The sequence below is a fragment of the Grampus griseus genome, assembly GCF_964374135.1.
Source record: "Grampus griseus genome assembly, chromosome: 3".
In the NCBI taxonomy this organism is placed as follows: Eukaryota; Metazoa; Chordata; class Mammalia; order Artiodactyla; family Delphinidae; genus Grampus; species Grampus griseus.
Genome location: NC_139019.1, coordinates 137,243,072 through 137,259,897, shown reverse-complemented (window position 1 = coordinate 137,259,897; position 16,826 = coordinate 137,243,072). Strand labels below are relative to the sequence as shown.

At 37.4% G+C, this 16,826-nt stretch overlaps 1 protein-coding gene across 1 annotated transcript; it reads right to left on the bottom strand.

The window, feature by feature from the left end:
- Nucleotides 1-1,625: 1,625 nt before the first annotated feature.
- On the bottom strand, nt 1,626-16,582 carry GABRA6 (gamma-aminobutyric acid type A receptor subunit alpha6; the record flags this gene model as incomplete). Its single annotated transcript, XM_082651003.1, has 9 exons — nt 1,626-1,901; nt 10,739-10,998; nt 12,203-12,355; nt 12,767-12,910; nt 13,224-13,306; nt 13,392-13,612; nt 15,572-15,639; nt 16,227-16,345; nt 16,545-16,582. The coding sequence occupies 9 exons, from the start codon at nt 16,580-16,582 to the stop codon at nt 1,626-1,628; spliced, it is 1,362 nt and encodes a 453-aa protein (XP_082507129.1).
- Between the last annotated feature and the right edge of the window lie 244 nt (nt 16,583-16,826).

The window sequence follows — 16,826 nt, the reverse complement described above, 5'->3', positions numbered from 1 at the left end:
ATTTCAATTAAACTCGAATTTGTTTGGCTGTAGAATTTTTTTTGTATTTTCCCGGATAAAGGCAAGAGGTAGTAATTCCAGAATATTTCTTTCTGGGTTCAGAGCTCTGGCTGATCTCAATGATGTTTAAGACCCAGCTACAACTCATGAGGGGTTTATTGATTTGCACAAACCACACCACATGCTTTCTCCCACTCCTAGTTCCTGTTTCCCTAATACCATTCTGTGTGGGAGAAACATGGGTAGAGTTAGCATCAGAAAGAGCTGGAATAGTAGAAAGGAAGAAAAAGAGTTTCATTCATTTTTTCAGCTTGATTGAAGTACAGCTGATAAATAAATATTGCAAGATACTCAACATATCCATCATTTCACATATTTACTTTTTTTTTTCTTTTTGGTGAGAACATTTAATTTCTGCTCTCTTAGCAAATTTCAATTACACAGTACAGTGTCATCAACTATAGTCACCAAGTTATACATTAGATCCTCAGACCGCATTCATCTTATAACAGAAAGTGTGTTGAGTGAGCAGAAAAGAGATGAAGGATTGACTTTTTTAATATATCCTCTATCTTTATTTTGCTGGTTACAGAATTCTGGGTTGAAAATCATTTTCCCTCAGCATTTTGAAGACGTTGTTCCGTTGTTTTCTAGCAGGATTGACTATTTGAATACAAATTCACGTGTCTTTTTTAGAGCTGGGTGACCAAGCCTGGCTGTCCCATACCTTGTATCTCTCAGAATCTGCAGAGACACTAACACTGGGGAGGTAACCACTTCATTTCCCCATACTTAAGGAAACTTCTGAGCTTTATTAAACAGACCCAGAGAACCATGTTTATTGTTGTTTTGTTTAGTGATACACTTAGAAAGGTAAAGCATGTGAGATATAAGAACAGTCATAATATACAAGCCTTCTACCACTTCATGGAATTATGAATGAGCATATTATTTTAAAAGGAGAGCTTAGTGAGATAAAACAACACTGTATTGCAGTCCAACTAAAGCTATGTACAAATGCATATATAATTTATGATCTATGTATAATTCGTATGTATACAAACACCATATTTTATTGAGGTAAAGTAGCACAGCAAGGTTAAAAACAAATGGCTAAGCTCAATGCAGGCTTTATAATGTCACTGAAAGCCATTTTACTAGCATAAAGGCCTCCAACATGCTGGTATTAACCTACTGATAAATATTTAGACTACTTATATTTTGTTCTCTTGAGAACTAAGCCAAAATAAACATTTAAAGGCAGGCTTTGGAAGTGTCAGCATTTCTTATTTTTATTTGCTTTGTGGTAAATGATATTCACAGTGACAATTAAAATATTGAACAATGAAGGACAAAGATTGGCAACTTCATCTTGAATCCATTTTATCCTTTTATAAAATTTTCTCTAATGTGCGGAAAAGTCATATTTTTCACCAACCTTCACCTTCCAATTTTGAGGGGTAACGTTATTGCTTTTCTTGCCCATACATGCTTACTCAAAGCTATGTGTTAGAGATTTTCAATTTCGATTTCATGTTCAGAAAAGCATCTATACAAGTCTCATTGCTATTTTTAAACATTCAGAAAAGGAGAACTCACAGAATACAGGTTATTATGGCTGCAACCTATTCAACACTGCTGCTCACTTCCATCGTGTCTTTGGAAAGATAAACTATCCAGTATACAAGGTTGAATCCTGCAAATGCAACTGGGAAGAGAATCCGAGAATACTGGTCTATTTTACTGGTACCCGCAAAGGTAGGAGAGAGGGGTGGGGGGGTGACAGGTGTTGACTGTAAGATGGGAGCGCTTGTGAGGACTGTGCTGGCCTTGGAGGATGGAACTATTGGCAACGTCAGAGAGGTGATTCTTTTCTTCAGATAGTACTTGGAATCAGGATGCTGTAGAGGAAAAGATACATATATATTCAGCCTGGGTAAAAGAATAGACATCCCTTAATCATTCATTTTTTCCGTCATTGACAGATAGTTACTGACTACTTACTATATAAGTTAAAATATCAGCAAATTCTTGATAGTAATTGATGGCGCTACTTTTCCAAGAAAGCGGTAAAACAAATTTGAAAAACATCGATTTGCTAACATCCAACGTCCTCTAATTTAATACATCAGCAATTGATGCTAAGCATGTTCCATGCCCCAGAAACTGTGTTGAGTGTTGTACCATTAGGAGATAAGCCAGGTTATAAGGGCTTATCCACCCACCACCCCAGTTATGCATAAACCTATAGGGCAATGGGTATGGGCAATGAGAGGGAATTTCATGTGGGAATGTGTGGGCAATTACTCAATACAAGAAAATAACAGCTCGGCTAAATGTTATTTAGACACATTCTAGACACATTCCCAGCCAACAGTCTCATCTTTACCATTCATAAATTTGAACCAACTGAGGTATCAACAACAGCAAAAAAAAAAATAAAGGTGCTCATGTACATCAAAAGCCAGTGACAAAATAGAAATACCCTTATATTGAGTGGGATGACTGTTCTTCCCTGGAAATACGACTACCTCTTGGTCCAGAGTTGTATATTGAGAGCTTTCTGCTTTCCATTCAGAGCTTCTCCACTGGTCTCCCTCCATCTTAAGTTACCAAAGTGATATATTTACTAACCTCAGAATTGCCATATGTTCTTTTCTATCATGAGATTTTCTGTTCCACTGAAATCATAAGACAACCAATCCTAGTCTTGAAAGGGATCTTCAGTGCATTAAGTAACAGATGAGAAGGCTGAGGTCCAGATGTGGGAACTGCTTCGCCCATAGTTTCACAGCCCGTATTAAACCGCCTTGGTCAATCTCACTGCTTGTTTCATCCCAGCATTTTCTCACCTTTAAAGTATTGAGCCTGGTTCAGAGACTCTAATTCTATTTGCGTTAGACTCCTTTCATAATGGTGGAGACTGGGGGGCTTCCTCTGATTCTTACCTTTTCTTGTCTACGGCCTATAACAATCACTCTCCTTGTGGCCAGGTTGTCCTTGCTGGGTCCCTGCCTTCACACCCTGGCTGTACATTAACCCTGCTCTTGTAAAACTGCCTCGTTTTCTCCTTGGCAGCAGAATTACCACTTTGCTGCCTGGCAGGGTGTGTTACTCACGTGCACACAGACTCCTGGAGCTTTAGACAGCAGCGCCCCCAGCAACGGGATGAGGCTGCCGCCTCCCCTGTGCTGGTTGAGCCACAGGACCAGAATTACCCACCGACGTGGTGACATTTGGACTGCGGGAAACAACCACCCTGAGAACCGCTCCTCTCTATACTCCCATCCTGAATTTTGCTTTTGATTTGTCATGGAAGTTTGCCCAGTATCTATAATAGTCATCATAGAGAGTTCAAGCCCACTGTGCTTTTAGGGGCCGTGGGAAAATTTGTTTCTTTACCAAAAGCAAAAATAAATCAGTATGAAGTCTGATTTGACATGACCATGGTGAATTTCAAGCAAAGAATATCTTTATTTGTTATCTGTTGACCCAGTATTAGGCTAGGCACTCTGGACAGAATGTAATAAATCATAGGTATTGGAGGTAGAAGAGAATTTAAAATAGAAGAATGCCAAATCTACTGATCTTGGATAGGAAATAAGTGACATTTTCTATTAAAAATATGTGACAACCCAGGACTACTGTGCCCAGGGTCACTAGATAGTGTGTGGATAGGACCAGAGTAGTGGTATTTTGGTCTCAATGCATGCTACCTGTATGAGAGAATAAACATAGCATTGTCTGCCAAGAGCTTTCTATCATGTTTCTCAAACTCTGATTTGAATTTTCATCTGTTATATATGTTATTAAAATATTCTCCACCTGAAAGAGCAAAATTTGTCACAGTTTAATTCTTCAGAAAGAGTTCTCTTCCTCCCAGATATAAGGAACATTAAAATATTTTGCTCTAGTAAATTTTCTAAGGATCGTAATGGAAAGAAAGAGGGCAAGGCTTTAGAGCAGATTTTCTTCTAAACACGTCTTGATTTTTAATAGCATGCATTGTCTGTCTGACACCTATGTTTCTTCCTTTTTTAGGGAGAAACAGGGCAGACATGAATAAGTTCACTGAGATGAAAGTGATTATAAACCATAATCTAGCATAAAAATGTAAGGCATTGTTTTACCTCTCTCTCTCTTTTGGAGATGTTGGGAAAACTTATTTGTCAATCTCTTGGCATCGTCACAGTGTCACAAATGACTTAATGAAGATTGCTGAATAACCCTTGTCCAGAGTTAAGCAACATCATTCACCACCTAACAGCATGAAAAATTTATGCACAATGGCATTAGCCTGGAATTAAAGGTCTCCTACAGTAGGATTCCTCTTTTCCTCATCTGCTTCCCCAGACAATCTCTATGGAGGGTTGCTTAGGAGTTAAGAGGGCAGCAGAGTCAGAAAGCCCTAGACTGCAATTCCATAGATAATACTTAGCTGCTGTATGACTTAGACATGCCTTAGGAGTCACTGACTCTCCCTAAGCTTACATTGAAATCAACTATACTTGAATAAAAAAAAAAGAAAGAAAATTAAACAAAAAAAAAAAGAAAGGGCCAATTACTGTTTCAGCTGTAAGGTTTTTTTCTTTAAGAACTTGAGAAAGGAAATGTGTTTTTTCTCTGTACACATTTCTGCCTACCTAACTGTTACAACTCTCTGCTGTCATCACCTCTTCCCTGTAAATATTATTTCCGTTGTGCTTTATCCCCTTTCCTGACATGAAATCGCCTTAGTGGTAGAGGGCATATTATTCTCATATGTAAGTGTTCCACAGTTCCTAGCCAGTGCACAGAACACGGTGAACGCTTAATAAACATATGCCGAATAAACAAGTGAATGAAAATCTAAACATTTCCCAAGACTTTGTAGTCAGGCAAAGAGAAGGGAACAAAACGTTTTATGATTATTTTACACTATATTTTAGCATATTGTTGATATTACTTTATATTATCGTTACCATATCTAAATGCCTACCATTAACAAGCACTACATGGCACTTTGCATGCATTATTTTGCTTATTCCTAGGAAGAATCTATCATGTAAAAATATTATTTTCATTTCAGAGATGAGCAAATGAAGGTGTAAGCAGAAAGCTCACACAAGTAATAAGCAGCAGTACCTCACTCAATCCCTCTCAGATCCCTAAGACCATACTCTTTTTTTTTTTTTTTTTTTGCGGTATGCGGGCCTCTCACTGCTGTGGCCTCTCCCGTTGCAGAGCACAGGTTCCGGACGCGCAGGCTCAGCAGCCATGGCTCACGGGCCCAGCCGCTCCGCGGCATGTGGGATCTTCCCGGACCGGGGCTCGAACCTGTGTCCCCTGCATCGGCAGGTGGACTCTCAACCGCTGAGCCACCAGGGAAGCCCCACTCTTAATAAATATTACTTTTTCTTTCCATCAGCTTTAGGGTTTAGGGCATGGTTTCTCAACCACAAAACTACGGATATACTGATACTTCTTAGTTGTGGGAACTGCCCTGTACATCATGGGGTGTTGAGCAGCATCCCTGTCCTGTACCCACAAGATGCCTGTAGCAACCACCTCCTCGGGGTTTTGACAACCAAAAATATCCTTGTTCCTTGACAAATGTCCTCTGGGGGAAAATTCACCCACCATTGAGCTTCACTGGTTTAGAATTACACTGTCTCATTGCCCAATGATGGCTGGGGGATTTCTACCAGGCAGCAAATACAAGGTGCTCAAGGAAATGCCAGAGGGCTGGCTAACCCACACGCTGGATAATCAGCTCCTGGATAATTGGGAATCGGCAGTGTAGGAGACTGGACACCTAAAATTTAGAAGAATCACACTGAATTTCTGAAATGAAAAGAAAGCCAATATTGCAAACCATTCAAGCTACAGGTTTGTGTCGGATCCCGCCTGCTCTATTGTAAGCTCAGCAGCTTCAGCTGATGGTAAAATAAGCTTTTGTCAGAGTCCAGATGAGGGCTCAGCTTGGGGCTGTCACTGTTTTGAGTAGAACGCCTGTGGTTTTGAATTTTTCCGGGGCTCCCCTGCCGTTCAGTGTCATCCTGCTTTGGGTATTTTTAGAGCACTGTTTTGTTTTAAGTAACGCCATATTGCAAAGGTACTTGGAGTCAAACTGGACTTTGTGACAATCAGTTATTTGGTATAGGGATGAGGCATTTGGGAAGTACTTAGAGCAATTCTGATACAGCATTTAGTGAGTCTAATATATTAAAGAAGAGGGGGCAACGGGTTACCTCTTAGGAGAAATATTCTAACCAGGGCTGCATTACTCAAAGGACAAACAAAGTATCTGCTTTTAGAACCAGCGAACAGGGGCACCAAAAATAAGAGAAAATATTTTTGAAAACATTTATTATTTGACCTTTTTTAAGCTACATATTAATCATTATGGAGAAAATAAATCAGTGTGTCAAATGTCCCCACATTTATTTTACAGCTGGTAGAATTGAGGAGCGGAGACAATTCCAGAATGCCTGCAGAGAAGCAGCTTATTGGTAGCAATCTGGTGGGTCAGTGGTGCTAGTGGCATGTCTGAAAACCATACTGGAATGTTTGGAGGGTGCAGAAAGGAATATTGGATGGTGATTTGATGGAAGGTATAGGGAGAGAGCCAACCACCTACACCCCTCATCTAATCCACCCCACCCTCTCTATAAGTCATATGACGGCGCTACCATGGGGAAGGGACATCATGATCTTTCTGGTGCTCAGAGTCTCTGATGGTCTTAATTCAACTGTTCATTCTTTGGAGTAATGGTAGTACTGAAAGAAATCTTAGCACGATTTGGAACAGGGGAGATAAATCTTTCAGTATGCTATGATTCATATTTTTCTACACAGGTGAAGGGCAACATAGTAATGGCCCAGCAGACGTTCCAACCTTGAAAGGAGTGCAGGAAGGAAAATATGTCTTATTTCCCTCTCTGTGCCCAAGTTTCTCACAACTGACTGAGAGTTTCTAGAGCAGGGCCAGGCTCATCTTTCTTTTCTCTGCATAGGCATCACTTCCTCCACAATCACCCCTCCAGACTGAGTTAGGTACTGTCTCATGGCTTTTTTTCAGCCTTCTATACATCTCTAACCACAGCCTTTATCACAGTATATTGTCATGGCTCCTTGAGTAGTTTCCTCTCTTCCTGCTCAACAGGCAGCTCCATGATGGAAGAGGCCCTATTGACGTCACTTACTAAGGTAGCTTCAGCATTCTACAAAGGATCTGGCAAAAAAGCACTTAACAAATAAAGGCTTATGGTATGAATAGTTTGATGAACACATAGGTACTCAATAAATTGGTGTCAGGTGAAAAGAAGTAATGTAATCAGTATAAATATAGTTATTATCTTGACCAATTAAATTTTGGTCAACTTAGTTTGTAGATAATTTACCAAGAACATCACACATTCTGTGAAAAAGAGAAGCCATGGGGCCTCCCCGGTGGCGCAGTGGTTGAGAGTCCGCCTGCCGATGCAGGGGACACAGGTTCGTGACCCGGTCTGGGAAGATACCACATGCCACGGAGCAGCTGGGCCCGTGAGCCATGGCTGCTGAACCTGCGCGTCCGGAGCCTGTGCCCCACAACGGGAGAGGCCACAACAGCGAGAGGCCCACGTACCGCAAGAAAAAAAAAAAAAAAAGAGAAACCACATTGGATGTATTGATGGGTAGGGGGCCAGGGGATTCATTCTTAGGAACATAGTGGTGAGGGCTTAGATTTTTAAAATAACAAGAAAACTAGCAAAACATCCAGAAAGAGATCAAAGTCTAAACTTGGTCTTATATATAATATAAATCTACCCCAGACATGTAATAAGCTCTGAAACATAAATACAGGAATAACTCTCTAAAGCCAAAATAGCATACCAAATAAAAATAATATGGAAAGATACCCTATAAGCAGGAAAGAAACTGTGGACAATTTCTTCTCCAAATCCAAAAATGTAAAGTCTCCACTTCCAAATGCCTTAAAATAAGAAAGATTAATACTCTATAGAGCACTTCTGCAGATTTAGTTTTAGATGAGTCTTCAGGTGTGAGTACTAGGCTTTAAATGCCTGCATCTCTTTGTCATTATTATAATAAATTTCAAGGTCAAATTCAAAGTGATAAAGTTTTCACATTCATTCTAAGCAGTTTTCCTTTGAAAAGCAATGTGCATATTAAAACATACAACTTAGAATCACATGAAATATCCAAGCACTTAATCTCATTTCAACTTTACCACATTGGTTTGCTATTTCAATGTCCAGCTTACTCAAATAATGTCATTTTGATTACAACTGAGTAGGCATTTTAAAATGTCATGGTATTTGAAAGAAAAAATGACCTTGCAATCATAATATACCATTGTGCTGTATATATTTGAAATGTGTAATTTGTTTGTTCCTCTATATTATATAAGGTAATAGCCAAGTTTTGACATAAATAAATAAAACTGTACTTGTTCTATGTAATCATCTATATTTTTTGATGCCTACAAGGTTAATATTGTTAGGTTTGGTTACTTTTCTTTTTATTTTTACACTTTGACTTAGCCTTTCAGAAACAAAATTCTCCTTTTCATTGCCTTGGAATATTTTAAGTGGAGCCAGGTTTAGAAATATAATTTTTTGTAGGGAAAAAAGTCAACTTGCAAGGAAAAAACTACTTTGAGATGGTTGAAATGCAATTTTTTATCCAGCTTCCCAAAGAACCTGCTCATTATATGTTACTACTTTAGAACTATTAGAAGATAGTTTATATGAAGACCTGAGATCTTAAATTCCATCTTATTAATAAATTATACCTTTAAAATAATGGACTTAGGGAACGATAACTCTATGCTTTCTCTAAGGATTTGAAATCATATTCTTCTTAGTAATATATATTTTAAAAGAGTTGAAGTAAGGAAGTTGGTCTTTCTTTTTGTTTCAATATCAGATCAGTGACTATATTCAAAATCACTTTTCTTAGCCTCTTTTTCATGAATTTCTTTTTTTATTTTTACTGTGTTTCTCAAATAAGAAACTGTTAAATGGAATTATGATAAATTCCTTCTTCCTTTCCAGCTATATGTTAAGATAATATATGACCTTTGGACAATATGTCAATTATATACCTATGTAAGTACAGATAGGTTGTAACGTAATCACTTATTTTTACAAACAAAATAATTCTCAAAAATATTTTGAATTTATCTTTTCTGAAATATATAATTTTCAAGTCTTTTGAACTGGATCCTTAACATATTTGTTACAAAATTTATATTTTTGTGAACTTTCAAAGCACACACACGTATATAAAGAAAACATCATTAAATTAAGGGAAGAATTTTGGGAATAACCTTACCTACATACAGAAAATGTTTTGTCCAGGGGTATACACTCTATTATATTTCAGTCTTTGAAAAAGTGTTGGGCCTCAGCCTCTGTAAATCTGTGGATGTTAGGAGTTCTGGAATCAATTCCTAGTTTTTCTACCAACTAGTGCCTAATGTTTTCCTTCTCTGAGGCTCTGTTTTTTATTCGTAAGTGTAATTAGACCAGATTACTGGATGGCAAACTTTTTTTTTGTTTGTTTAAAAACAAAGTCTAATTCAAGAAAAAAAAGTCTTTAAATTACATATCGCCACTTATCATGGGATTGGTCTTATCCTTTAAAGAAAATGTAAATTCTCTAACAAGTTTCTAAGTTTATCAAAGAGAAAAGTTTCAATACAAAATTATCTTTTAAAGCCAATAAACACCTGAGTATTTGGAAAGTAAAACACATATAGCTTTATAATTTTTATCATAAGATTTAACCAAGAATTAATTGGGCTGTATGTGGTTTTGCGATTTGGAAATAGTCATGAGAATTGATCAGTTATAAAGAAATTTTCAGTTCAAAGTGTCTGCATTACTTGATTTTGTAGAGCAAAATTTTCCTCTTTTCAAGAGCTACTTGTTTAGAGTTTGTTTTGAAATAAAAATGTACACTTGTCAATCAGTTCTATAATCCAGTTTTTAAAAAGTACATGCGATTTGATTGTTGTGAGAATTTATTCATATGTGAAATTGAAATTTGGGGGCACATTTAAGACCCTTGAATTATTAATACTATCATTTATTTTTTATTCAAAAAAACTTTGGGGACCAGAGCTTAGCCACAGCAAATCTAAACTTAATTTTATAGGTATTTCTCACTGATTGTGTCTCAAAAAAACCACATTAATATACATAATAATATGTATATTATATACATATAACATGAATGTGAACATGAGAACGTTTTCACATGAGTCAAAAACTTGGCTTATGACTCAGCATTCATAGAACCTAATATACACATTGTGCCCTCCTGAAATAAAGCAGCGAGTGGATTTCTAACAGAAATGGTCCATGGAGTCCCTGCTTGTTTCCTTCAGACTCTGAAACCTCATTAGGAACTTTTTTTTTTTTAACTTTATTCTCCCTAGTCGGTATAACGGAACCTGTTCAAAGAAAACATCTAAAGGCTAAGAATTTTCTGTCTCCTCTGAGAGCTTGCAATCTGCCAGTATTAGTGAGGGTGATAAAAGAGGAATACCAAAAGTTTAGAGCAAAGATAAATGAAGGATTGTTGCTTGGCTTTTTTCTGTGAAGCTGGAGAAGAAGTTGGCCTTGGAACCAAATTTATGTAACTCATGCCCCACTAATATTACTTTTGGACTATTTAATTGTTTGTGGTAACTATTCCGGCTGCCTTTTCCTATATGGTAGCTAACATTAGAAAAGTAAACAATTACCAAAACAATCTCAGCTTCCAAGGGTTCAGTCGCTTTTGCTATTGTCACTGGGGGTGAGGCTGCAATCTGTGCCTTCCTTTTGGCCTTCTGTGTCTGAAGATTGGTAAAGTAGTTGACAGCTGCGAACTCAATAAGAGCAGAGAAGACAAAAGCAAAGCAAACAGCTATAAACCAATCCATGGCGGTCGCATAAGACACTTTTGGCAAGGAGTGCCTGGCACTGATGCTTAGAGTAGTCATGGTTAAGACAGTGGTGATCCCTAGAATGAAACAGAATGAGAAATGCACTATTAGCATTTGCAATCCAATAACAAGATCAAGTGGGAACATGCTGGTGGAGAGGATTTTTGTTACAAATGTATTTTTTGTTATTTTATTATTTTTAATTGTTCACAGTTATCATAGGCATTCACATTTTGGTTTCCTTCAAAGCCTAGTGTGGTGATGTGTATTAATAATAATATATTATAATATAATAGCAAATTATTACATAACTAATAAAGCTTTGAACTTCTGATCAAATTTAATGCTGATATAATCTTTCATCATATTTAATAAGTCTATTTGGTGTGAATAATAAATATAAATTAGATTTCTCAATTTTTTTTATTTCTAGCTTGGTTTTAAGATAAAATATCTAATCATGAGAAAATAATTTCATTACTCATCTGCCAGCAGTCTTCTGTCTTGGAGGATTTATGTAATTCAAAGATGGTAAACATCAGTATATAAATATTCTTTTATAACTTGCAAAAAGAGATCTATTTTAGTATGGTAAATTAAAAAGTCAAAATTCATCTGAGATTTCAATTAAACTCAGGTCTTCCCTATGAACTACTAAATTTATAATCACAAAAACTGAGAAAAATATTGGATTTCGTTACAGATGATATTTTTCTGTTATAGCTCTTTTTCTTATTTCATTTTGTTCCATCACACTAGTAATGATTCTGTACATCATAAATGTAACTAAATATTTAGGTTGAACAATGGGGAAACTGGTGATATTTATCTATTTTTAGACCTAAAAATGGCAATTTTTTTTAAGATCCAACCTAATAAAAGTGAGATATAATTTATGTATTTGTGGGTTCAATATCTTAGCCTTTGTTTTCATTGCTTTACATGTCAGTTTTTAATTTTCTGCTTTTTTTTTTAGTTATGAAAAAGCAAATTGAGTTTAAAAAACAAAACAAACCAACAAAAAAACAACTTTCCTAAATAGGGCACGTCAAAGTCACAGGAAACCAGCCAGAATTCTTGCTGAGACTAATCTTTTGTTGATTTGCCACACAATGTGAGATAAGATGAGGGTCATTTTATATGATACATGTGTCTGAATGAGATAGGAGTTTATTTCCTTTGTGGGTTGAAAAAGTGCACTGGTGTGAACATTCCCCTAAGATACACAAGCAGTGTGAGCTGGAGGATGACAGAAAGTAGAGCCCAAAGAGTGAAGCATACCAAAGACAGTTCTGGCCGGAACAGACTCCTTATTAATCCAGAAAGACACCTGGGAAAGAATGACCGTCATAATGCAAGGAGTATAGATCTGTATCATAAAATAGCCCATCTTCCTTTGCAAGTGGAAATAAACTGTCATTATTACGTATTCACCTGTTGGAAGACAGGTATATCAGGATTATTGCTGTTGACAGTGTGCAGAAAGAATGCAACTGGAAATAAATCTTGCAGATCTTTAAATTAATATGGGTGGGAAGAAAACAAGCAAAGGCATTTTTTCAATATATGACAAAGCTACTCAATCAGCAGATGATAGATACATCAGCTCATTGTTTTCTGTGGGGTTCTTTGTGTCATATACATACAAAACTACTCACTCCAAGGCTACACAAATCTTTATATGCACATGGTTGCAAAATCAATTTTAAAGAAAGCTACTTATCACTTTAAAACAATAAGTTTAGCTGAGGATGGATAATGCAGAAGAAAAAGAAATAGATATTTTGAAAATGTGCACTGGAGTCACCATGCAGGATTACATCCATGCATTGATCAAATGCTTACCTGTGTTAGATTTAATTGTCTCACTAGATACTGTTTGTCCAATCAGATCATACTGAAGGAGGCTTGAAGATTCTTCTGGGACTTCCACTGAGTAAAGTGGTCCTTTTTTCCATGTATATATGATTTCACTTTTGGGGTAAGCATCTGAATTTTTTAAACAAATTAAACAGAGAAGTAAATCTGGCTAATTGTGTGTTTTTTTTTTTCTTTCAAAGCAAATCTTGTTCATTATAAAAAGGAAGTACAAACAAATTTTTTAAATGATTTTCTTTAATCCTGGTGACCAAAACCTCTGACTGTATGATTGAGAGAGACGTGATTAAGTAAGTTAATTCCTGGAATCATACTGAGAACGTCAGAGTAATATTTCTCTTTTGCTTTCCAGTGTCTGACTAAAACCAAATAATTATATATTTTGAATGCATTATTTGACTCTCAGAAGCTTTTTGTAACTTACAACTCCCAAACTTGAGTGGACAAGCATGCCCATCCATAGGAAAGTTAACCAGCCTCATAGGACAGTCAGCGTTGATGGTAAGCCTAAGGAACATTGAAATAAGTGGTTCTGAGTTAGTGTGATGGACAGATAATTTGGGCAGAGGAAGTAGAATTGGGGAAACCTCACCTCATGGTGTATAGAATTGTTCCATTCTGCATTATTCTGAAGAGTTTGTTAGGAGTTGTCATATTGTGAGCAATTGATTTTTTGCCATTCCTGAAAAAAGTGTCAGGTGTCCAGATTTTACTGACCATCAGGTTATTCAAACTCAGAATCTCAGCTGGCCCCCCAAACTTCAACCTCTCATCGGTCCAAGTCTGGCGGAAGAAAACGTCCATTGTATACTCCTAAGACAAAATAAGAGATTCATGCATGCTGGGCAGATGGCTTATTAAGAATAGTTTATTCACTAGCTTACATACCCAATCTTAAAACTTAAGAAACGAAGCAACTTTTGATGACAATAACCTATCAGGAAAGTGATAATTTCAGTGACTTATTATGTTTTCACACTCCAAGATTGTAATATTATTATAAAAGGTAGTGTTGTATTGTGCAAACCTCTCTCTTCCACCTTCACCCTCCTTAACATTCTTCCTCTTTTTCTATCAGTCATCCATCTCTTCATCTATTGACCTATTGAGCTCCCCCTCCTTAATTTAGAAGAAAAATAGAAAAAGATTTAGTCTAGGTTTTATGCTGACCTTCCTACCATCAGTGAGTCTAACCAGTCCCTTAGCAGCTTGTTCACCTTCAAAGGTATCTCTGAGCAACATGGTACCACTTAGTAAAGTTCCAAGGATAGAGAAACTTTACTTGATAAGCATACTCTTGTCTGCACATCATGATTGTTTTATACTGTTCTCAGAGAACATAAAAGCAAATGTTACCATGATTACCCAAACAGAGCATCATTTAAGCATGCATAATCAAAATTATGAGTTTTAATTTGTGGCTTTTATGAAATAACATTAAAAATCTTAAGAATTATGATAAGGGCCTTTGCAAAAGTCAATGATAAATAACAACTTATAATTAGGTCAAAATATTGCCAAGAATTGCTTTGCCTACTTTATATGTTCCTTTATGAGACCTATTACTGCAAGTGGTGATTATATTTTAAAACTATAATTTGACACACAACATATCCATATAATGATGATCCAGGCTATAACAAGCCTCTCTTGTACAAATATAAGATGTGTGTCTTAAAAAAGAGACACATGCATAAAATAAATTCTAAGTGTCCCCAGATTTCAATGGTACCATAAGATATGGTTGTGGTTATTTATTCTTGGGGTGAGTCAGTACTCAAATGAAAAAATATGATAAGTAATTGAGAATTCTGGAGAATGCTGACTCTAATTTCTCTCAAGTCTTAAGACATTTATCTCTTAAATAAAGTACTCCTCACTCTCTCCCCCTCTTCTGTGTTGTTTTTTCTTCTCTTCTCCTGCCCCCCCTTTCTCTTTCTCTTTTACTCCTTCCTTTTTCCCTTTTTTTAATTCCTCCTCCTTTCCTTTCTCCTTATCTCGTCAACTCAAAAAGCAGAAGATGAAAGTATCTAATAACTGTTTTTCTAGAATTACATTCCCCTAGTACATTTAATGCACCACTTTAAAGAGTTATGTTTTTCTTCAGTTTTAGTATGTATATTTTACTTTTAGGGGGACATACTACCTGAGAAATATGAAGGAATATCATAATATACTTTGTTCTAGAAGGCTGGTTCAGGTTTTCATTGCCGCTTACTATGAATCCTATAGCCATCTGTACCTGGAACAGAGTCCCCAGAACACCTATTGGTCCATTTGCAAACATAAAAGGTGGAATGCATTACTCTTTCCAAAGGACTCCCTTTACTGTTTTAATAACACATACCGAGAAAGATACACTGCCCAAACAGCTGTGTTTTAAATTTAATAAACATTCTCAATATACACTTATGTAGCATACCATCTTTGCTGGTTTCTCTTTTTTCTCCTCCAAAAATTTACTAGGACTTCATAAAGATGGGGAAAGATCTTCTCTTTGTAGGGAAGAATAGATGCATGATATGTGAACAGAAGAGAGGGTATCACCATAAAAGGCCCCTCAGATTAGTATTCAAGCAGAGCCTTTAGTGAAATGTGAAAGAGATGAAGCCAGGAATCTGCTCTAAGGGCCATTCCTTCCCAGCAGGAGCACACATATTGCTTTTGGATCTGGAGCCAAGTTTGGTAACAACGCCCCTTATCACTCATTCTGGGATTCAGCCCTCTCCCCCAACTAAGCAAAATTACTCTCCTCACTCAGAGCTCACTCACCATCTCCACATCTGACACGGGCCCAAAACTTGTTACGTAAATGTCTGTTTTGACTTCAGTGACAGCACCTGAAATGAGCCCAGAGGGATGGGGGCAATTATCATCAATGATGTTAAGGGGACTGAACTGAATAAGTCTATCACAAAGTCCCTTCTCATGGCCAGAATCTGCAACCCATCCTAAAGTAATTCCAGCAGCAGGAATTCTTTGGATTATCAACTTTACAAACTCACACCAGTTGCATTATTTTGAATGCATTCTGGCAAAATTGTGAAATTTAAGGAATGGACGAGAACTAGGTTAGTATTCTAAAGAAAATTACAACAATAATTAATGTTTAGTGATGGCATTCATGGGATAAATGCTAAAGGAAGTGTTTTATATGGCAGATCTCATTTCACACTCAAACGCCCTATGAGGCAAGCACTGTTCATACACCCACACTACATTTGAGAAAGCTGAGGCTTAGAGTTCAAATGACTGGCATATAAGGTTGCGAATTGAGGAAGGGACAGAGACTGGATGGGAACATACACATGGTCCCTCCCCAAGCTCTGCAACCTGCCACTCTGCTATCCTGAGGCCTCTGTGCCTTGGAATGGCACTAAGGGGGAAGAAAAGTACAGACATTTGGTCTAGTAAGGACGCCTCTCACCTCCAAATCCCGGTCGCAGCCGATTGTCATAGCCTTCAAGCAAGTTGTCCAGGATCCGACTGATGTTTCTGGAGTAGAAGTTTCCTTCATCTTCCAGTTTCCCTAGGGCATTTTCTACCCTGTGAGTAGACAGTCAATGACCCTCACTCCTGGCCTCAGAGGAAATAGGCTGTTCATTCCAGCCTCGTCTGCCCCACCACACATACATGCCACACCACCCAGGCTGCTTCCATGATTTGGTATAGAAGTCACCCAATGGGTGTGTGCTTGCCCTTTTCTCCGAGCAAAAAGGAAAAATCGGAAAAAAGTCTTACTCACCATAGAATAATGTAGAGCCAGGGCAGAGGCGATGCCATCCTGCGGTGCACTGAAATGCCCAGTTCTCCCTCCTCCTGGGTTCTCCTCCTCCCAACCAGCTCCCCTTTGCCAATTAACTAGAGCAATCTCCCGGACCACTCATAGCCCTTCTTGTTTGTGTCTGGCCAGTAATCCAGTAGGTGAGAAGGTTGCCAGCTAAACTTGCAGGGTTCCCCTTGCTCTCTTCACTCTCTGTTCCGTCTTTTCACATGGAACAAGGTGGTTTGCGGTCTTAGAGTACGT